This window comes from Crinia signifera, chromosome 8 (genome assembly GCF_055691185.1).
Source record: "Crinia signifera chromosome 8, ASM5569118v1, whole genome shotgun sequence".
Classification (NCBI taxonomy): domain Eukaryota; kingdom Metazoa; phylum Chordata; class Amphibia; order Anura; family Myobatrachidae; genus Crinia; species Crinia signifera.
Window position 1 is genome coordinate 42,976,885 of NC_139224.1, and position 24,913 is coordinate 43,001,797.

The window sequence follows — 24,913 nt, forward strand, 5'->3', positions numbered from 1 at the left end:
GAAGAGCCAAAATAAAACAAATTAACACAGCAACCAAAGCTAAACCACAGCTAAAGTATAAGATAAAACGGATACAAAAACTGCGTTTTGTTTTATTGAACTGGCTACAAAGCAATAGACACCTAGACTGTGCCTTTCCCTTTCCTTTCACCTAATTTTAATAATATTGTTTCCCCAAACAAAATCTTTTTTAGTGAAAATCAGGCACTTCCATTTACAAGATTCCAAAAGGAATAGGAGACTGCGCTATTTTAATAATGTAACCTTTCCCGTGCCATGGATGAGTTCAAATGATCAGAAACAATGGAGACTGTTGTATTTAAAAGCAAAATAGTTTGCAATTTACCGTATTATATTTACTTCCATTTCCAAATATGTTTTAAGAATTTCAGAAGGATTTCCACAAAATCAGTGAAAGTGTGCACAAAGGAAAGCGGGATGATTGTTAAAACGTATACAAAGAGTAAGGGCAGCTGAGAGGCCAATCTTCCTAGTTCATAGTCTGCAAAGCTACTCTGTCAGTCACTTCATTGGTTACCTGTATTCTACCGTATTCAATACAACATTCTTTTATTTACACACAAAGTCATAAACCAAACTATACCAACATACATCTCTTCTCTTATCTCAAAATATCTTTCAATCCGACCTCTACCTCTACGCTCCTCACAAGATATTCGTCTCTCATCCACTCATTACTCGCTCCCATTCCCGATTGCAGGTCTTTCTTCGGGCTGCACCCACTCTGTGGAATGCTCTCCCAAGCACAATAAGACTCTCCTCCAGTCTCCAAACCTACAAGCGTTCCCTGAAAACTCCCCTCTTCAGGCAAGCTTATCAAATTCCAGAACCAGCCACTTAACCTTCATATACCGTTCCTGACCCATTACTTCCCCACTGTACAGGCCACACATATCCACTCTCTTTTTCACATTTTCCATCCTCCTGACCCCTGGCCAAACTGCTGGGTCACCGTATCTTACAGCACACTAGGAACCTTTGCATTCTGGTGGACTTTATACAATAAAGAATATTTATCCTTATGTATCAATGCCTATTTCCCTATAGATTGTAAGCTTGCGAACAGGGCCCTCATACCGTTGACTGACTGTAAATACCCAGTTTGTTGTATCACTGTCTCCTATTGTAAAGCGCAACGGAATATGTTGCAGTATATAACAAATTGTTAATAAATAAATAAATAAGTTGGGGCATTTTTTAGTTTTCCCACAAACATTTAATAACACCGTAGAATATTTAAAAGTTTCTCCAACGCCAATCTTGAATCTTTTTAAGGAATAGCAGTAGTGTAACTGTTATTTCTGCATTTCACCGTGTCATTTAAAATGAAATCTCACTTCCCAATTTACTGGCGTAAATTCCACGCTGACTGAACTCTCCTTACTGGCAAAGTACTGCTTTCTTGTAATTTCTACTTTTCTTGGTAATTGCTAAAGAGATTGGAAATCACTGATGAAACAGGAGATATTGCAGATGACAAGCAGCATAAAAGACCTCTGTACTAAGAATAGATTAACTTTTTATTTCCTCTTTCTGAAGAGATTTTTGCTTTAAAATAGGACTGTAGTAAGGTTCATTTCCACTTTATCTATAAATGCTCAGGAACAAACTTATAGAGCATTAAATTGCAAGTCACTGTGGAGGCAAACATTCATGAAAATACAGGCACTAGAAGAACCAACATCCACTGTCTCCCCCAACAGCGCTATAAAGGAAAACAATGTTTTATCAAGCCCAGGCCTAGTTAATTGGTACCCCCCCCCCCCCCATGCCTCTGTTCATGGACATACATATGCACAAAATGGCTGCCTTTAATGTAGGTCTTAGTATGTCACTTCCTAGACTGAAAATTGCTAAGATATACCTGTGTGTAATATATTACTGCAAAGTCACCACAATCTTATTAGAGACCATTAAATCAACCACTGCTTATATAACAAAACACTAACGCAATGTCCAGTGTAGAAAAATTAATTGTGTCTTACCCAGCCAACTAAGATGAGGCCAACGTGTTCTGTGGATCCATCAGGCTTCCTGGCACCACGGAGGCGTCGTAGAAGATCTGCACATGACAGGAAATTATTATTTATTCCAAAAAATTACTTGTTTGGGAGGGTATCTGTGAAGTCCGAAAGGGATGCTGGGTAGAGTTCCTACCTTCATGTAATGGTATCAGAGAATCCAAGGTTCCAAAAATTTGATTTAATTCTTGTTCTGTCATTATGGAGAGTTTCAGCATTGGATCGTGATAGGCCTAAGAGAAAAATATAAAAGGTATGTTAATATGTGATGCGTTGTATTATTGGGATTGCATTTTTGTGGAAATGACCCCACAACTGAAACAAATGTTTTTCATATGGTAAAGTGGTCCAATCGCTGTACAGTGTGTGGGTTTATCCCTGATCAGACTCAACATACAAGTTTTATAGGCAAAATGGGTTCATCATTCAACCAAATGTGCATTAAGGTCTACTTTTACTCTAGCAGTGGCTTGTTCATTATAAACAAAGATAAATTCCTCTGACGGGCCCGTAAAGTGGACCCTAATCTAAACACGCAGCAGAGAAACTCTCTGCACTGGATTTATTTCAACCTAATAATGTGCCGATGATGTCATCTGTTCCCGGCGAAGGCTGGGATGTCATTGCGCATCAGACCATAAAAGGGCTGCATCTACTGTCTAGGATATACTTTACGTGAATCTGTCAACTTTTTTTCAGAAGCATTACAGTGACGTGTGCAAGATACAGACACGGCCTAGTCTACCGTACCTACTGTGATTTATTATATACATGTAACTATAACAACACATTTATTGAGCATGATTTGATGTAGATTGTTTGATGTAGTTGGTCATTCTCAGCTTACCTTTTTTGCCAACTTCAAGTCTTCTATTAAGTCTTCTTCTCCTTGAGATAGCTCAAAAATAGCCTGAAGAAGAAAAGAAGAAACCTGTAAATCACTCAAACGGATAATAATTGGTCACTGTGGTCTGTGGGATAAATGTACTAAGATGGGAGTTCTATTGAAGATGTGATGCTGCCCATCTCAACCAATCAGATTCTACTACTTATTTATCACCTTCTAGAAGATAATAGATATGATCTGATTGGTTGCTATGGGCAACATCCCATCTTCAATAGAACTCCCATCTTAGTAAATCTACCCACTGCGATCACGTATATAAGCCTCCCTATTAGAGTGAAAGCCTGCCCTGTGCAAGCTTGTGAATTGCTTGCAAAAAAAAAAAAAAAATCGCAGGCCTTTGAATAGCTGCAAATCAAATAACAACTAACCGTGAAACGATTTTTCCAGTGTTCCCAGTCTGTGCGTAATCCTTACTCGGCGGCTGCAACAGAAACAGTCTGACCGGGGCCAGAACTAACAACACATGACTTCCCCTAATACTCCTGGGCACGCCTGCGGTTTCCCCGACACTCCCAGAAATCTGCCGGTTACCACCCCGAACGACGATTTTCTATCAATCAACTTGCGAATGGCCAGCGATAAAAATAAAAGAAAATCACAGGATTTTATCACAGGTTGGCCTCGCGCATGCGTACTAGGAGCCGTACACATGCGCAGTTTAGAGATAATCGCCCGGACTGCTAATTCGCAGCTGTGCGATCAGGTCTGAATTAGGCCCATGGTGTCAACAAAATGGCTGTACTAAATATATATTATACATTGCAGATGTGCGTGTATTACAGACTGGTTACTTATACTATATTTTTACATGCTTTGAAGCTTTGTGGTGATTGATGATAGAATATATATATATATATATATATATATATATATATATATATATATATATATATATATATAGTAGATTGTGTAACTGTATTTCTTAGAACACAAACTTCTCCATATTAAAACCAGTGATTTCCTATTTTATGTTTAATCGGCTTAAAACCCCCACACTTCACAGAGGATTCGTTGTCTGACATCTCCTAATAAACGGGCTCAGTTGTCCTTACAAGCGTCATAGATCACAAATAATGAAGAAAGCAGTGCGTCTTTGTCCCATGTGCTAAGATCAAAGCGTCCGGAAGGCTGCGGAAGCCTTACCTGCTCCTGGCAAATGCCAAACATATTGAACTTATAAAGTTTTTAACATGTGGCAGGAGCAGTGTTCGCATGTGACGCGCGGTATAATGGCCACTTTCCTTCTCTCACAACCTTGTTACTGTGCTCTGCAGGCGGTGCCCTGCTGGGATAGAATTACTCAATAATGAGTGTACTCTTCCTTGGGAAAGCATGTGATCCTTCCACAAAGGTCATGGTGTTTTATACACGCAACATGCTGGGATTTTATCATGTCTAGAACCATCGCTAAACCACCGCTGGATGTTACGGAATTCTTTATTCACTTTGGTCACTAAAATCCTGTTTTATGCACCTCGGTTACACAGACTACTCCATAGAACACTTATGAAATAACGCTATGTTTATTATCTATAACTCATCATTGTTCTAATCATTAATACCAAATAAAACAGAACCAGTACATTGTCGCTGGAACGAAGGTTTCTGAGAAAGACAAGTATTGTTCTCAAAATTTTCACGACAATTGGGCCAATTCAGACCTTTTCCAAATTCGACCCCATCTCTGATGGTGGGGTGTGCGCATACACATAGTCGCTCATGCACATGTGCAAATCACAGGAGTGATTACAGTCTAGCGCACTGGTCTGAATTGGGCCCGATATTCCAAGTGTGACAATGATATGCAAAGTTTATTAATAGCTTAAAGCCGCTGGAATTCATAGATGGACGGTGAACAGATCAGGCCTCGCTTGTAAATAAATGCCTCCCCGCTAGTACTATACTGATTTTTAGAACCATAAAAAGTGGAAGATGTAATATATAAATTGTCTGGAAAGGACGTTATCCCGCGTGCACTGCAGATTATCTGCCTGCAGTACTCGGCGCATCTGCAGTATGTAACAACACAAACCTCCTGCCGTTTGATCTCCTTGGATGTGAGCACTTGGTTAACACAAACATCGAAGGTCTCGCTCCACAGCTTGCTGTCCCTGCGTTTCGTGATAGGAGGAGGGGCATTTCTTGACCATGGTCTTGGGGTAAATAAATCTGGCCGGCTGTCACCTCGGAAACTGATAGAGCGCTGGAAGTGAACGAGAAGTGAGAAAGTGAATATCTATGACGGAACCTAGATAAAAACTGTATATAATTGTGTAAAGTATAAAGCGATCCATGAATATCACAGTATTCTGCAGTGAAAGAACAAGGTGATTGTTCTCTGACGTTCTGTATCAGCGCAATGTGCAATAGTACAACCACTATACACTGCGGATAAACAAACCCGAGTCATTTATGGAGAGAAAACGTTTATGGAGTGTGTTCACAGCAACATAATAATCCAATCAGATTCTCAGCACATTCACTTTTAATCAGAGCTCATTTGGCATCTCTGTAGGGGTGTGGATCATTTGGTAGACAGAAAGTAGGTTAACAGTCATTAGGTTGACATGCTGAAAGGTTGACATGGGACAAGGTCGACAGGTCATTAGGTCGACTCAAGCATTAGGTCGACATGGGGTTGTCACGTTTTTTTTACCCGAATGTCAACACAGTCGACAGGATAAAGTGCTTTGCTCGCAATGCCCTAGTGGATGGTAGAGCATGAAATACCGCCTGTCGGCACATGTCGGCCCAAAAAACTGTGAAAAACCCCATGTGAATCTTTTGACTATCGACCTAGCCCATGTCGACATAATGCTTGTGTCGACCTAATGACCTGTCGACTTTGTCCCATGTCGACCTCATGACTGTCGACCTTATGCTTGTCGACCAAATGACCTTATCCCCTCTGTAGGCTTCTATGTCTGCAGCCAAGTATAACAGTAATGGTGAAAGTATACTATGTATCCTGTTAGGCGCTGCGGACCCCTTGCGGCACCATATAAATGAAGGATAATAATAATATTAATGTTGCTGAATGTGATAAATGGATACAATCTGCAGCTCACAGTTTTTTTTAGCTCCTCTCCATCATCTTATTCAAAATGGGGGTGATTCAATACTGCTTAGTTTGCGGCGGTCGTTCGCTGCTTATGGGGTGCTTAACGCCGCCTGCCCGCCCCCTCTTGGTAACACGCGAGGGTATGCACGCACACACATCCCCTCTCATGTGGCCGTAGGTGACAGAAAGCATTCGTTGGTCCCCGACCATCGAATGCTTTCTCTCCCCTTCGGAAATAAACGTCAGTCTAAACTAACTTTTATTTCCTACGCAAATCGCCAAAGACAGGCCCCGCCTGCGTTCCCATGGGCATGCCACATTTCCACTCCTCCCTCCCCGCAACGAGTGTGTAACTCATCGGAGCTGTTCATTTCCAGGGTCTGCACATGCGCTAATACACACTTGCACATGCGCAGGCCCCCCAAACATCGAAACGGGGAGAATTAGGCCCAATATGCTTTTTTAATTATATAATCTATTATTTCATTTAAATCCCAATTTTGCAGTATGTTACTTACATCCTTGCAGAAATATATATAATTATAATAAAATATCTAAGTTTATTATCTGCTACCCTCATAGAACTCAGCCTGGTCTGAAAAAACCTATGCAACAACAAGTCTCAGCAGGCACTGCAAGCATGCTGGGGCTTGTAGTTCCACAAGCAGGAACAGCCGCAGGACTGCTGCAGTATAGAACAGTGTGGGCACTTACAACAGACAGCAACAGCTGTCTAAGCCACAACAGAGAAGGTTTGGCCTCAGAGAAGTTTAGCCAAAACATAATTTACTTTCCACATTGGCGCTCACAACTGCAACTAATAAAGCCTTTCTTTCAGACTTAAGACATATTTTCCTTGACCTCATCAGCCCCGCCGGCTTCTGCAAAGTATAATGCACATCTGTCCCCCCACGTTATTCAAGGAGGCTGGCGGCGGCCAAGGTGGGCTCTTTCCAGCCCAGTGACTGTACACAATTTTCTGTTCCAGTCATGCTATATATGCTGCTTTCTGGAGGGGACTTCTGTTACCTACTCTGTGTCTGTAAATGCCGCAATTGTATATTACTCACATCCATATGGAGCGCAGGAGGGACTCGGCACACCAACTCCTGGCCTAAAGTATAACTGAAAGTACGGTGGAACGTCAGTATTACTCATGCTGCTTCCCCCACACAGAAACCACTGTGTATGTACAACATCCAGGGAACCTCCGAGCAATATGACCGATCACAAGATCGCACTCCTGACATTAATCATGGACTTTCCACTCAGGAAAAGAGGTTATACTTTAATAAGCACAGTAAACTCGACTCATATGGAACTTTGGTGCAGTTTTAAACAGTAATTTGTAAAGATTATTACAATTTTGGATATATTTAATTTACTGTTCTCAGCAGATAGCATATGATTTTGCCGAGTGTCCATGTGATTCAGTTCCCATCAGAAAAAGGGAGATACAGTATGTTAAAGTATTAAGTATGCCTGCCTAAGATATTCCATAAGAATGTTTTATAACATTTTCAGAAGAAAGTTACTTAACTACTGGTATCTTGACCTTGTATATTACCTAACATTCATTAATAATGCAAAGTAACAAAAGGACATGAGGGGTTGCTGCTGCAAGCAGTGGAAAGAGTGGAGAGGAAGACTAGTGAAGAAGAACCAATCAACATGCAGGTAGCATTTATAAAGTACATTCTCAAAAATGATAGGTAGCAGCTGATAGGTTAGTGTTCATGCAAGGCTGGTTTAGCAGGGCGCACCACCTTGGCTGCTTTTTAAAGAGCAAAATGCACCCTGCCCGTTTAGCAGCGATCTGCTAAAACAGCCAGCCTATACCTTCACCATTGTTGCGTGAGTAGATTCACATTAACCAATGAGCTTGGGAAAGCCCAGAACCCTCAGTAAGTGCTGGGCATGCCCCCATCAGTGATGGCAGTGGTTGTGCACATCCCTATCTGACGTTGACAGCTCCATCCCGCCTCCATTGGTCACATTGACCATTTTGTCCCGCCACCATTGTCCACTTCTACATTCTTTTCACTACCTGATACTTCAACCCAATGATATTAGCAGCTAAGACTGAGCAATTAGCCGTATGCCTTTAACCAGCTTTATTGAAGGCAAGAGGAACATTATGTTTGTAAGAACATAAAAGAGGGGCACTACTAAATTGTGTGAGTGTTTGTGTTTTCTGACACCAAATAACAGGCCTTAGAGAAGAATGGATGGATCCGAGCTGCTTGGTCCATGTCCTAAGCTAGAAGTTATTACCAATTTGTTCTCCAACACTTGAAGCCAACCAGTAGTGATCAGGTGTGTGGCTGAGCATGTGTATACCGGGACACACGTATATAGCAGTACAATGTTTCACCAACTGTAGTAAACAACAATCCAAACGTAACGGGCCTGTCCTTACCTGGAGAGATTGGCTGAATCGCTTCAGGGGCGTTGCCCGGACTGGGGGGATAAGATTCGCTAGTGATGTAACCCTTGAAAGTGGTTTAACCCGTTTGGTGCTAGGCTCCTATAAGGAAACAGAGGAAACCATACATTACACATGACAAATGAAGAACACGTTCATCAAAATACACAGGTGCACTGCTACAGTGAATAGAGATTTAGCGGATCATTAAAACTCAGCATGGAGCAGATAATCACGTTACCTGTATCTTCCATCCCTCTTCCATGGCCTGTAGAATGAATAGTCTATTGTGTAACTATACATATTTAGATAGTAGGAAAGTATACCGGGAGATATGCGAGAGCAGAGTCTGCATCAATTATTTTTATTAAGTATGTATAGTATCCTCTATTGCGGACCCATCCTAGCGCTTACTTCTAGGTACCTACATGTCACTGTGCTGATTTCATGTATGAAAAACCCCAATTCCCTAAAAATCAGTAAATAATACTGAAAAGAAGGAAAGTGAGCCCTTACCAAAGCAAGTTCCCAAGCGTTCCTCATCTACTATATGCCAGGCTTTGAGGATACGATGAATTATGCAAAATAAGTCAAGTGAGGGATGGAATAATTGTTTTTGCCACCTGAGGCAGGAACTGAATGATCACTTATTACCTTCTACACACAGAGGAAACATTATATTGGCGTAGAACAGTCTTTCTTCATGGAACCCTAACCATGCATGGTTCCAGATCATCTAGCTGGAGCACAGGTGACTAACAAAATAGATCTACAGGTGTTCCTAATTATTCCTCAGGACACCTTGAAAACATGCACAATAAGGGTTCCATTAGGAACGAAGCACTGGCACAGAGAACACTATAAAAAGATCAATATTTATTCCCTGCTAGAGCTAATGTAGACTACTGTATGAAGTCCCTTTAATTTCGGTCCATCAGTGTCACTACAGCACTATTTACTGTGAAGTGTACTGTACATCTACAGAGTAGTAAGTAAGCTTAATGTGGGAAATGCAGACAGATGAACCACATGTGATACAACTGTAAAATCACATAACAAAGTTGCTTTGCTTATAATGAGAGACCATACCAGCAACAAAACCTCTTCAAACCCAGACTCTAGTATGGGTCTGAGCAATCTCACCATACGCAAGTACTACAGTGGTCTAGGTTTATATGATAAAGGTAACACACTAGGAAAACATTCTACTGCTAATTACAAGACACAAAAAAAAAAAAAACGATTGTTGGAACTCTTCATACAAGGAAGCTCCTTGTATCTCATCCCGTCTTAAGCCTATGCCTAGAACCCACAGAAGAATGTGCTTTCCCATCTCAGTAACCTATTGTGTCCACCAGACGCAGACTGCATTTTATCTTCAAAGCAACATAAAGTTTGTTCCACTATTTCCTGTCCTAAAGATTTCCCCTGGGCTGTCCCAGCCAAAGCACCGCCACTGATCCGCACATGATGTGCCAGACACATCAGACCCCTCTACGTCTCTCGCCAATTAGCATGTTGTAGCTGCAAATTACAATGTATGCCACAAAGATAATCTTCTAGTTGTCAGTCATTGTTCTGGCTCATATATGATCCGTGGGGACCCGATGACAGAGGAGACAACACTGCATAAATCCTGGCTTAGGTCTTCTTTCCCCTACATTCTGGATAAGGTCCAGGAATGAAGGGGAGGCAGAGATGTGGTTACAATAAAAGTACATTCATTCAAATGATATCATCATGTTCATATAATACTTGACCCTTATAGTGCCTAAAGTCCAGGATATAACATGCATATCTGTAATCCAGGGCTAGACTGAAATGACTACACAACAGCTAAGAAACAGATTGAACCATTGAACCAATAGTACAGGCAACTCTTCCCAAGGTGTTCTACGGAACATTAGTGGTTTTATACATTCCACAAAGTATAATTGGTGATGTCATTATGCCAGTATTCCTCTGTGTTTAAATGAACACGGATTGCATCTGTTAATTTAAACAAATCTATCATTTAAGGCAAAGGACATATTATCCTATACACATGTGACCTAATCTCCATCTTTGTCTTCATGCTACAATACTGTTCTACTACAGTACAGTTTAAATAGTTAAAACGGCATTAATCTTACAGGCGTTAGCGGGAACCCCAGAGACAGTACGCAGCCAGCGGCCAGACACAGAGGGACCCACTTCTTGACCACACACACTACTCCTCCGCTACTCCTCAATATAAGGACACGCATTCCGCTCACTTCAACACCACTCGTAAGCATTGTGGATATTTCAAATGGAGAGGAGGGGTACTTATAAATGAAAAGCCTTATTAAGGGGTACGGGAGAGAAAACAGTTTGGGAACCGCTAATATAGAACATTAATTCTGACTCCTGGGTACATCAAAAGCCTAGTTATGTTAATGAATAAAAAAAATGAAACACACAATTATACGCCGACTAGCTGCTGGGCCGCTTAGGGGTTTTTCTTGCTTTCTTTTGTTTTCTAGCACACAGCTAATCGCTGGCAAAATAACTGCTCAGCCTTAATTTTTAATGACTCCTTTCTCCATATTATGTGATATAAAGGAGAGCTGTAAACCATCGCCTTATTTCATCAGACAGTAACGCAAAAACAATATATTGTGTTTATTTTCCATAATTATAGTATTGCTACTAATGTACTGTATACATTTGTTTCTACAAAGCACGGGACAAATAAAAAAAACAATAGTCACGCACCACAGGAAAAAGTTGCTACGATGGATTTTCTTGACAGGAAACAGATTTCTGAAGCTCTTGGCACAAGGTATTTACAGTATCGTTAAGCTTTTGTTGCAGACTGTGGGCCTGATTCTAAAGGTGGCCATACATCAAAAAGATATTGTACCCAATCATACAATCTCAATTGATTGTAAGATGGATTGTATGCAGATTGTGCGCACATCTTGTGTACACAAATCATACAATCAATCATCAGATGGATTGTATGACTGATTGTATGATGGATTGTATGCAGATTGTGTGCACATCTTGTATACACAATCATACAGCAGATGGATTGTATGACTGATTGTAAGATGGATTGTGTGTAGATTGTGTGTCCAAAAACCACCAAGGACTGACGGGGATTTCAAGAGAAATTGTACACAATCATGAGCGCAATCGATCTTAAGATCGATCTTTCTGATGTATGGCCAGCTTAAGACACACGCTGTCATCCGTATGTGAGTTTATGCAAATAGCATACAGACGTCTTCCTTGTGTAAAGTGTATCCGAGGACTGAGACGCCCATACACTCTGTAATACCGATTGGTGTGAACCGATTGTGCAATTTCTCTATTATAACCATAGTTGCCTATTTCTGGCTGCCAGGTCGGCAGAGCAGGGGAATGAGAGCATGGTTACGCTGATGCAATTCAGTGTGAATCACATCATCATTCGCCTGATATGTCTACTTCATTCGGTAAGGAAGCGGCTGATTGACAGGTGGCAACCAGCTCCGCAAGATTTGAACATTTCTTGTGCCGCCCAATTTATGGAAGCCTCAGGCCGTTTTAGGAGAGTAGGCAAATATATCCCATAAGATGCCCACTGTACGAACCAGGTTTGCATGCAATAATAGCCATAAACCAGTCACCACCACCTTTCTGATACTGTCTGCTCAGAACTGCATTGTGTGGGTGCACGCTGTGGAATGCTTGCACGGGAGAAGGATTTTCCACGCACGCGCAGTTGCGCCTCTGAATCAGGCAGGTTTTTAACCCCAAAGTTTACAGAACATCTGTTGCATTTATAACAGAATGTAATTGCATTCAGATGAACCTGTCTATTCGTTACACGTTGGCTTTCTGCACATCGGTTACATCGTAAGGTCCTATTGCCTTGGATGCTGGTATGCTTCATGGACTGTTTACAAACAGGATATCAGACTGAAGACTTGCCCGAGTTACAAGGAAGCAAATTAGCTCAGCAAATATAGCAGATTAGTAACAAAGCTGCTGCTAATGTATTAGACACCTGAACCTCTACTTCCAAGGAATGCTGGAACAAGACAATCTGCAATACATGTAAAGCTCATTGTACAGTGGTGCTGACTACACAAACATTACTTCACTGAGGAATACAACCTCCAGAACTGGTAATCATATCTGGGGGAGGTTCCTCTCCCCAGATAGAAGAATGGGCAGCTGATTAAATTCACTTGCAAAAAAAAAACAACAACAACCAAACAGCATTAAGGTTTCTTCATTATGTGTTACAATGATATTATCGAGGACAAAGTGGCAGATGTCTGGAGATATTAATGATATATGATGTGATTAATCACTAGTCTGCTAAAATGACAGGGATTCTGGGACCTGGGGCTGTATGTAGGGGATGTGTGTGGGTGCATGGCCAGAACTGTCAGCCGACACCTATTGGCCGTCGGCACACCCATACCGTCCAACAGGTACAAAATGCTCTGTTCCTGGACATCCCTTTTACTGTATGATTGCCATCACCTGTGTTAAACTAGTGAATTGAAGAGAAGGGTGTTTCAACACAGGATGATTCAGACCCTATCACAGGGTTGCAAATTCACAGTCCAGTCAGCCACACAGTGTGCTGTTCGAGGTCACCCTGTGAACAAAGCCAGTGTTTTTTTCGGAGTGACAGAAAAAATATAGGCAGATACCAGCCATTTCACCTTGGCGGGGAGATCGCCCACAAATCGCTGGTCTGAATCAGCTCCATATTTGGTATAGGACTTCAATGTCCAACATGCATGGTATTTAAAAAGACAATGGGGTATACTGTATATATTAAACAGCAGTTTTTTAGAGCCTCCAAGAATCTTATATTTTGTATTTCTTTTTTTTTTTTTTTTTTGCATTTATTGCTAATGCCCTTTTACGTCCATTGGTCACAGCTGCATATAATTGTCAGCACTGAAACGCCACTGTTTAGAAAATATATCCGAAGGACTGTGACATCATTTATCTATAGAGTGTAAGCTTGCGAGTAGGACCCTCCTACCATTTTGTCTGTCTGTAACTACCCAGTTTGCTTTATCCCTATTTCCAATTGTCAAGCGCAACCGAACTTGATGCACTGTATAAGAAACTGTTAATAATCAAATAAATACTCTAAAATCATTTTAAAAAAAATGTGTTTTTCCTTCTTTTGATTTGGTCTTATACCTAACTTCTAGCCGTGGCTACCCAGAGTCAGCAGGACTACAAGTCTCAGCATTATAGCAAGGCATGCTGGGATTTTGAATTTCGCCATGTTTGGAGAGACATGGTTGCAAAATTCCTCATTTCATTTCCTATCTCCAATGCGTTGCTACTGAAATAAACCTGGACATTGCGAAATAAACATTTGGCAATAGAACGTGAGATTACAGACTTGTATCCCGCCGAGATGCAGATCTGTGAATGAAGAACCCCAGCAAAAAACATCTGTTCCAGAGGTGTTGTACAGATGCATCAGATGGGTAAATGTCTGTTAAGTTACTTGAACCAGCTCATCCAGAAATCAAACTGTTGAGGTGCAGTTTGTTAATGGGTTAATAATGTGTTACCTAAATACAAACTGTGCCAATTTGGATTATAAAGAGAAAAATGTGCTCTAGACATGAAAGAATATTTACTTACTGCTATCAAAATCAATACCCCTTTCCTGAAATATCTGATGTTTACTAAATTGGCTTATTAATATAACCTATGAGTAATTAAAATTCTAATATTGCTGTGTAATATGTTTATCTTCTAATGTGTACTTTATTTGTAACCAAAATCGTCAGTATTGTGGGCTGGCCCACAGCAGATTTTAGTTGTGTGGTCTGACAGATTGCATTGGTCGTTGAAGGGAGAGTCTGCAACGGGATCTGCTACAAGTGGAATGGTTTAACTAGTAACATACATGGCCTCTAAACCAATACATTTCTGTTCTTACCGACTGTTCGTAAACAACACAATGACAAATTATGAAAGGATAACTTCTTAAATAAGCAGATGTGAAATTAGTGTATAGTTTATAGACGTTTTTACGTTTATTAAAGTTGCATTACCATGTAGGCCATTATTCTTAGTCTTGGGGGCTGCCCTACCTCCCGCACTACCTAACCAAATACGGAGGTGATGGTGGAAGCTGGGGTGATTGTAATACATAACAGAAAGTTTGGCAGAGAACACCAGTGGTGGATTTAGACCTCATGGGGCCCTAGACAAGATACCGGTATGGGGCCCTCCTCCCTCTAACTATCCATAGCACTATATTTTAGCTGGCATTTCACATTTGAAGTAAACGGCCTGCCCCAATAGAGTGGATGAAACCATTTTGCTTGTCAAATTATATTTTATTCTATCAAAGAAAATCAAAGGGACTTTGGGAGTGTGGGCAGGTGCATGAGACATCATGACATCAGGCGTTAATAGCACAATGCTCTGCTGGAAATGTTTTTATATGGCCAGAAGATCTTTATGGGGCCCTTTGGGACATGCTGGGCCCTCGGCAGGTGCCTAGGTTGCCTTGTGGAAAATCTGCTTCTGAAGGACACCCAAAGCAAAAATATTTCTTAGTTGAACAGAACAAGGGATGCCCCAATGGCTATTACCAGGAAGACAAACACTAGAATTCTAACCTAGCGTTCCTGAGTAGCTAGCATATACGGAGTGAAAGAACAAGACAATGAAGTGCCTCATTCTGCCACCATCACAACTGATGAATCATGACTGGATCAATCAATGCCAGCTCAGTTTCGTCACTGTCACAGCATATTTAAATAAAGTAAACAATTATATATAGAGTAAGTTAGTGAAAACCAGTCAAAATTCCTACACACAGATAAAATGATTGCATTGAATCCTTATAACAAAGCATTTGACTCAAAGCCCCTAATGGTTTTAAAGAAATAGAATGTTTCTGGCTGTCAGGTCATGTTAAATCATTTTCTCAAAGTATTGATTAGCGTTCTATTCAATTTCAGCGGACAAGACCACCCACAGACCGCTAATTAACACACTCGGCTGGAGAACGCACTCCACTGAAAGTCAAGTTTGATTTGGCTTCCTTAAAAGAAAGACAAGCTGCTTTCACACTCACTCCCATTGTGCTGGGAATACAAGAGCCAGTGACCTGAATAACATTAAGCAGGGAGTCACTATCTTGGCCCAGGTGCGATACAATAGTCCAGCCTTTTAGTTTGTATTTTATGCTTCAGCGGCTGTCAGGACAACAAAACGATTCTCGCTTCATCAGCAAGGAATAGAAGCTCCTCCGTTTTCCAGGGAAATTCTTTTAAGGGATCACTTTAAGGGACTATTGCTTATCTTATACATACAATTCATTAGGTCTGTTTGTTTGTCTACCCATCGGTGTATGCGGAGCAGAACTTTGAAGGGGAGGCTGTTGTGAGCCTTCCAATGGATGGATGTGGAAGAAAACTTCAGAGTGATAACATTGGATCCCAGAAGACATACGGGGGGGGGGGGGGGGGGGGGGTTTGAGGTTGAGGTCAGACACTTGTGTACGCTGGGCCGAAAAACTAGATGAATTTGGAAGCAAACTTTAAAGAAATGTAATAACTGACTGAAAGAACTATAAATCAGTTAACTAAAATAACCAACAGGAATTGAGAAGGGAAGACAAACAATATTATGTACCCTTAAGCTTTCGAATAGCAACATTGATAACAGAAGGACAACTTTAAACCCATCTCGCAAAGTAAAAGTGATTATAAAACGGAACAAAAAGGAAAGCTGAAGATTAGGGCTACTGGTCCTCCCTGAAGCACAATAATACGGTACATAATGTTCTCAAAATGTATTGGATTCTAAAAGCAAATAACCTACGGTCTCTTTATCTAGGATCATTACAGTAATTGGCGAGTATGGATTTAGTGGAAGTCATGGATGCTCCTCATCAGGGGCCAGATGTACAATATTAAGCTTCAAAAAGTGTTGAAGTGATAAACTACCAGCTAATCAGCTCCTAACTGCCATGCTACAGGCTGTGTTTGAAAAATGACAGGCTGGTAGTTCATCACTCTCCATTGTATTTGAAGCTTAGTACATCTGGCTTCATAATCAATAAAAGAATGCACAGAAATTCTAATAATCTCTGTGTAGAACGGCTTATACCTGTAAAAATGTTATACCTTATAATCTGTAAATGATTAGTTGATCTGCAAATCCATACACAACTCCCTCACCAAACAACGATTTTTCCAGTCTATGCAATTGTGCGTAACTCTGACCCGTCCACGTCGGCGTGGCGAGCCCGGCGAGGGGACGTGTATTACTTTACATGTATTCCGCGACCCCTCGCCACACTATATAAAATCAACTCCACGCCGACGTGGATAGTGGGGGTATGAAAAGGTCGTAGGACTTCGGGTTCACGTTCATAGTGGGGTGGCGTGGGGGTGCATTTAACATTGTAAGCCCCCATTAGGGTGCTTATACAATTTTAAATCGCAATACAATACAATGCCAATGCCATACAATTCGATGGTATACAATTTAAAATTGTATAACATCGCATGCCTTATGGTCTGCGATGCGATGGGCGCCGTGCTAGTACACAAGTACCAAAAAATCTATTCATGTCCCTACTGACAATGTGAAACCGGGATTTGGCTTCTTTTGTTTATTCCGGGTATTTTGGATTTGGTGCTTGTTCTTTTCAATGTTTAGTCTTCCGATGTTTATACTGACTGCGACTGTTTTCTCTGCACCGTATAAGCTTTGAATTTGAACACACAATTGATTAAAAAGAACAAAAAATGTAAACGCTGTGCTAAATCATATTTCAGCCCATATCCTATTACGAAATGACACTACTCCCTTATGGACAAGTGTGTTGTGACTTCAAACAAACCTCCTGTTCAACGGCTGCATTTATTCTACTCCCAACCAGCTAACAGCTTTGTTTGAACTCCACTGAAATAGTGAACACTTCTGTATTTCACACAAAAAGTGTTTTAGCTTAAAAAACCACAGTGTCCCAGAGGTAGAAAGAGCGTGAGCTTTGAAGTGGGTTAAAAATTTTTTTTTTTTGACTCAATCAAGCCTGGGGCAGCAAACTTTAGACTCTGTTGTGGGGGGTAGTGATTAACTGTGTAGATATTTATATAGACACGATGTAGCATGCAGCACAGGTAATGCATTCACAGCATAATGGACTAAAGTGTTCAGACTACTACAGTATGAAAGATATATATATATATATAACGGTCATTGTGGTAACTTATGTGGCCAATTTGTTAAGGGGCCTACACACGGGGCGATATTGCAGAGCGATCTGAGTGATGCTAGATCGCTCAGCAAGATCGCTCAGCCCACAGCATTGCACGGCGAATTAATTGTGCTGAGCGATCTGTCAGGGCCAGCGTTGTCCAGTGAGAACACTGGCGATCTGACTATTATGATGCATGCATGATCTACATTGCCCGGCAATAGCGATGGGCTGGGCCACACATCTCTATCGCTACGGCCCCTAAACATGGCGCGATATAGGGTTATTTTCTAATCGATCAAGTCAAATTAAGTCAGATCTCTTAGAAAATGACAAAATCACTACGTGTGTAGGCCCCATTAAGTTCTAGATTGAGAAGCGGCGATAGGGGCATCTTGTTTAGCTGTTACGGAATACAAATCAAACAAACAAAAAGGAACACTGCCAGGGGCAATAATGCAACAATTGATGTCATCTCTGGATAATTATAGTGATATTGTCTGGATAATTATAGTGATAGTGTCCAATAGGACAGATTTATAGCATGTAATATACTATGGATCCAACAAAACCTTGATTTAAAAGTAAAACCACAGGATCATTAATCGAAATGCGCGATAGCAGCTAGAATTTGTCAACGTGTGGCCATCATGTAGCTACCGGTTCCAACCCATGATTTGCTCTCTGTAACCTGCTAGCAGATAAGCCCTGTTGTGGACATATACCATTGGCTGACGATCGTGGGAAAGATGGTACAGCAGCATCTGGCTTGTGGCTTTTCAGTTCTTTGTCATTTCAATGAAGCTACATAAAGTTTTCTATCCTCAAACAAATTTGACTGGAATTTGAACTTCCTGCGGCTAGTGCATAGTCTAACATATATAACCAATTATTTGGTAAATCTACAGAAGGGTCAGAAGTGAAACTGAAAATTATTATTCGGAGATGTTGGATCTCGCCAGCCTCTTCGGATTGATTTAGCCTACAAGCTATCAAATGCACTCCGCAACATACAGGGAAGTTAACATTTTTCATGGCCTTCTGCCAAAGGTGCTCACGTTATTAGTCTGCAACTAGCAACTCTCACCCCAAATCTGCAGAATCCTCTAGCATGGCCTTATACCTTGGCAGGACTACAAAGCCACGCCAGACGCAAGAGAGCCGCCATCAATCAAAGTTGGAAATTCTAAGGCGTATTCTTGTTATACAGATACGAAGATCTGAGAAAAGAACTCATGAATGAAAAATAAAGTTGTTTTTGGAGACGGAGCATCACAAAATAATGTAGAAGAGCCAGAAGTTTCATATCTTGTGTCAATTTAGAAAAAAATAAATCAACCTGTTTCTAAATAAATAGAAGTCTGCATTGACGTTTAGAAACAAGAATCTTTGTGTGTTAACGAGGAGAGGAGAGAAAAGTGGTGGAACCTGATGTGCAATCTCTAAAGACATCCGTTCCATACACCTTGTATGGCAGCTTGACTGATCATCCGAGACTTTAGGCCCTGTGCTTTATTACATGCAGGAAATGGTCTTCACCCACTTAACCACATTTCGAATGTTGCTGATTGTCCAGTGTTAGAGTACTGTGTCATTGACTGTTAGAATGAGAATGTTCTAGTGGACAAGTAATCAAAAGGGAATCTTTAATAACAGAGAGCCAGGTCTGGTTTTAGATGTGGATGAAGTGTACATTACCATGATGCACATACTTCAAATGGGAACCTTGTACTAGTTTTTGCCATGCTCTAACACTGCAACATCCATATTAATTACAACAGTGCTTTTCAATTGATTTATTCTTACACTGTAATTTAGATTTCAGTATAAACTCACATCACCCAAATCTAACTCTCTCTGCACCTGTTACATCTGCCCCCCACAGAGCAGCATGGTTTTATCCATTAAAGAAAGATTTGCAATCAAGTCTGACTCGTTGAAAGCACCACAAATATAGTTTTAGTCCCTCTTAAGTTGAAAAGAAACTTCTGCAATGACTTTCTCTGCTCTCTTCACACTTGTAATGGTAAAGTTATCTCAATGAGCTTAGCAGAAACATGAGAGGCAGACTTTAGTTCAACATACTATGCTGTCACACCTACCACTATGCAATAATATGTGCTCAGCACCTATGGATGCCTTCAGAGAGGTATTTCAAGTGAAGCATTCCTGTCCTGTCTCACAGCCAGAAGTACAAGTAGGGAGAAGAGACACCTGCCTCAGGCATGAGAAGCACCTGGGTGTGTAGGTCTGACAAAGCACATTCATTCTCCTGATAGATAGGAACATGGAAGCCGAGGCTTCAGTATCGCCTCAGCAGATACCCTCATTCTATCCCTTTCATATTGCAAAAATAACCCAGGTCGACCAGAGTCTCTGTGCGGTGTGAAAGGGCAAATGACCCGGGTCCAGCAAGCCAGCATTCCGACCCTGGTTAATGGAAGGGTTGCTGTGCGGTGTGAACGGCACTTGCAATGTGAAAGGGGTATCACAGTAACCAGATATGGGCCATAGAAACAGATAGGGCATGTTCTAAGCATCACTTGAAATAATATTTATTTTGTTGAACTGTCCATTTAAAGAGACATGCAATTTGCAGAGAAGGGCTAAATAACACGGCATTAGGCAAAGAAGGTATAATATAGCTATATGGATGTACTACCTGTTACATATGTACCACCTGTTATATGTGCAACTCACTCACAGAGTACGATTATCGATAGACTGCACAAGCATACGGTCAGTAGCACGCATGCGCAACGCCGGGCAGCGTTGAAATCCCGCTAGCCGTTCACAAGCTGATTGACAGGAAGCCGGCATTTGGGTGTGGTACCCGGACGTTTAATGGGAGTGCCAAGAAAAACGCAAGCGTAACTGAATAAACGCAGTTCGATTCCCACCATGGCTCTAACTGTGCGGAGTTTGTATATTCTCCCCGTATTTGCGTGGGTTTCCTCCGGGTGCTCCGGTTTCCTCCCACAATCCAAAAATATACTGGTAGGATAATTGTCTTTCAACAAAAATTCAACCCTAGAATGAATGCTTGTGTGTGTGTGTTTGTATATGTGGTAGGGAATATAAATTGCAGGTTCAAATATTCTCTGTAAAGCGCTGCGGAATATGTGTGGGCTATATAAATAACTTAATAAATAAATGTACCTATACACACACACACACATACCTTTTTACACAAGATATGGTTATTATATTCACACTATCAAAATCTATTTAGTTGAATATAGTTCACAGCAAATGGAACTGCCTCCAGCTGCTCGTTTAAATGAGTTGTTTCCATTAAGATCCCGCTCAATAGTAAATGAAAGATGCTCTTAATAAGCATGTTGATTAGGCACAATACAAAAAAAAATATGTTTCAAACAGTACAACTTTGATAATCAACATAAACACAATAAAAACATCATAATAAAAAAAAAAAGAATAAAAAAAAAAAAGGTTGCAATGAGTGCAGGACTTTAAATATTGATGAAATGGATGTGTCTTGTACTGAATAATGATATTTAATTTTTGTTTAATTAACTATGCGCTCAGTGGCTGGGCTCCCAGAGGAAATCTGTGGTCTCCAGCAATGACATGGTTTGTTTAAATCCAATTATCATGGTTGAGATGAGTGTTTGTACTTTATGGTGGCCAATGTCATTTATAGGGAGGTTAAAGGGTTCATTGAGGAGGGCTGGGTGTTTACCAGCTGGGTAGGCAGTTCCACTGTGTTTTACTGGTTCAAAAGCCACTCTGATCATCCGTAACCAGAGTGTAATTAGCAGCAAGTTGTTTGAAGTCCCATGTGAAATGATGAGGTTGTTCTTAATCAATCTGACAACTGACATAGTATTCACAACACAGAGGGGAGGGGATGAAACCACCATCCAAATCTCACTGTTTATCCTTACCGGTTTACCATGAAGAGGGAAACCTACATTGCAGATTCCAAATCAAAGCTCCTCTATGACATGCACTTTTTTCTCTATGGTTATTCAGATTTCAGGAAGAGGTGTGGACTATTTAAATACAAGAGACGAGCTGACTTTTAAATTAAATGTAATCAGGACATTTTCTACTATTTCCAATATAAATGTGGCCATCGGTGAGCTGTTCCAGCATCCTCTTGTGTTAAGAAATGTCCAGTATGGGCATGAATCAGATCCATAAATTAGCTGTAAATGAATGTATGTACGCACGTACGTAACCTTATGTCAAGCAGTGCTCCAAACTGCCTGAAATGTTGCTGATCCTCAGTAATTGGGCTTAAACAAATACTTTCTTGTGTTGGATTTCCTGTGGAGTGATGCACGGTCTGATACTTTATATTCATTTACCTCTGACACCCAACCTGCTGTACTAGACTTTTGGAGTGCCTAAGCCGCAAAAAGTGCTATAATAATAATAATAATAATAATAATTATAATGTTATTTATATAGCACTTTTCTCCTAATAGGACTCAAAGTGCTTGCATTAGCCTTTTACAGCTAAAATACAAAACAAATTTAACAAGTGACATTAGTGAAATTCTTGGGTGAACAGGAAAGTCTTGAGTCTATTTTTGAATGTTTCCAGAGTGGAAGCTTCTCAAACTGAGCGGGGAAGTGAGTTCCATAAAGTTGGAGCCACAGCGCTGAAAGCTCGACCCCCAGATGAATTTAGGGAAATTCTGGGTACTATTAGTAGTCCTTCATCAACCGATCTCAGTAATCGAGTGGGACAATAAGGGATCCAAAGCTGCTGCAGGTACCTTGGGCTCTCGTCATGTAGAGCTTTAAAAGCTATAATTGTAGTCCTTGTAGTGTAAGAACTGACACCTACGTTTCACTGAGCACCGATTGTAAAATACATAGTCTAGTGACACAGTAGGCATACTGATTCTTCAACCTACAATGCATAAACACTGGAAGGATCAAGGCCCAAATATAGGAGGAGCAACTCCAAAATATCCCAACCCTCCAAAAAAACAAGTAAATTATTAATACAAACAAATATTTTTAGGATATATCCCGAGCGCTGTCCAAAACTTTTAAAGGAATTCTTCTTTCTTCTCCAATTCTCACCAAATGGATTATGGGGAAAGAAGAGAAGAATTAAATGTGTAGGATTGTCACTTTTCAATCATCTAAAAGTGACAATCCTACACATTTAATTCTTCTCTTCTTTCCCCATAATCCATTTGGTGAGAATTGGAGAAGAAAGAAGAATTCCTTTAAAAGTTACGGACAGCGCTCTGGATATATCCTAAAACCTTTTGGTTTATATTGATTCTTCAAATGGAAAATGTATATAGAACATGTGTTTTCTGTAAAATTAGGAACAAATTGTCAACTATTTGAAACATGTAAATAAGAGGGAGTGGCCTTCCACAATGAATGTGGGATCCCTGAAGAGAGTGTGAAATACACTGAAACGCTGGATTGTTGTTGCTGCCTACTTGAATTATTGATACACACTTGCTGCATTTTGGCCCGTGGGCGAGCACCAAGCAGAATACTGAGCCCTGGTTTAACCATGAGTACTGTCCGCCTACATCTGCCTTACTCAAGAGAGAATATTCCTAATTGTGAATAGCCCATATGCATGCTGTTTATGACTAGTAGCGCTACGTTTAATATGATAATGGTACAGAAGGGGGTGATGTGAAAAGCTTGCACTCTATTGAGGCCAATTATTAAAGTAACACTGCAGGAGTACTTAGAACTCAACAATTGCCCTATTAATAGCAGAGAGGTTGTCAGAAAAAGCTGAACCTGACCTTTCCTTACTATTCTGTGAAGTATGTTGAATGACATGTCCTGTGTGAAGATAAAATGCACAATCACCTCCGGTACTTCTTTACTTTCACGGCGCCACTCTAGATAGGACAGATAGGATACTAGATAGGATACGATTTGTATGCGATTTGACATAAGATATCGCATAAGATATAGGATAGGACAGATAGGATACTAGATAGGATACGATTTGTATGCGATTTGACATAAGATATCGCATAAGATATAGGATAAGATTTACTATCCATTTCATTACCCCACTATCCACTAGGGCGTGGAGTGAGAATAGAATAGTGTGGCGAGCGCAGCGAGCCACCGAGCCCGAAGCGTGGCGAGCGCAGCGAGCCCCGCGAGGGGACACGGATGTTGTTTGAAAGCAAGTCCCCAATATCGCATGCCATTTGCATGCAATTCCATAAAATACATTCCGTGTCCCCTCGCGGGGCTCGCTGCGCTCGCCACGCTTCGGGCTCGGTGGCTCGCTGCGCTCGCCACACTATTCTATTCTCACTCCACGCCCTAGTGGATAGTGGGGTAATGAAATGGATAGTAAATCTTATCCTATATCTTATGCGATATCTTATGTCAAATCGCATACAAATCGTATCCTATCCTATCTGTCCTATCTGTCCTATCTGTCCTATCTGTCCTATCTGTCCTATCTAGTGGCGCCGTGAAAGTAAAGAAGTACCTCACCTCCTCATTCACATTGTGCTGGATGCGAGAACACAAGGAAGGATAAGACCTTGAAGAACACACAGTATCTCTTCTTCCATTCAGCACACGGCTCTTCATAACCACTACACCATCCTTGTACTTCATATATACTGCAGGCAAGGTCATAAGCGTAGTCACAGATTGGTCATGAATAGATCTTAAAGTGGACATGCCAACAACACAAAGTGGAGCGTAGTACACATAAAAATAAATATCACGGTCTGTTTCTTTTAACTGTGGACTTCAATCACTATTCTGTCTCTGCAATCAGAAGCTGCCCATTTCTGCAATGACAATTAGCACTACAGTCCCTATACATACAATAGGTTTGCAATGACAATTAGCACTGCAGTGTCCATACATACAGTAGTTCTGCAATGTTAGCACTGCAGTCTCCATACATACAGTAGGTCTGCAATGTTAGCACTGCAGTCTCCATACATACAGTAGGTCTGCAATGTTAGCACTGCAGTCTCCATACATACAGTAGGTCTGCAATGTTAGCACTGCAGTCTCCATACATACAGTAGGTCTGCAATGTTAGCACTGCAGTCTCCATACATACGATAGGTTTGCAATGACATTTAGCACCGCAATCTCCATACATACAGTACTGTAGGTCTGCAATGTTAGCACTGCAGTCTCCATACATACAGTAGGTCTGCAATGTGAGCACTGTGCTTAAAGGGTTACTCCTCTAAAAAAAACAATACAGAGTTCTTGTTACATAATACTATGACAGGGAGATGTTCAGTTAAAAGGTCATTAC

At 40.9% G+C, this 24,913-nt stretch overlaps 1 protein-coding gene across 3 annotated transcripts in view; it reads right to left on the reverse strand.

Moving 5' to 3' along the window:
* The window catches only part of ARHGEF3 (Rho guanine nucleotide exchange factor 3), a 259,309-nt gene that overhangs the window by 13,635 nt on the left and 220,761 nt on the right, over nucleotides 1-24,913 (reverse strand). For all 3 annotated transcript variants that reach the window (XM_083156238.1, XM_083156239.1, XM_083156240.1), the window contains 5 exons: nucleotides 8,430-8,537; nucleotides 4,982-5,152; nucleotides 2,890-2,952; nucleotides 2,179-2,275; nucleotides 2,007-2,083 (listed from right to left, as the gene is read on the reverse strand). In XM_083156238.1, coding sequence (XP_083012364.1) covers nucleotides 2,007-2,083; nucleotides 2,179-2,275; nucleotides 2,890-2,952; nucleotides 4,982-5,152; nucleotides 8,430-8,537 — 516 coding nt within the window. The remainder of the gene's footprint in view (nucleotides 1-2,006; nucleotides 2,084-2,178; nucleotides 2,276-2,889; nucleotides 2,953-4,981; nucleotides 5,153-8,429; nucleotides 8,538-24,913) is intronic.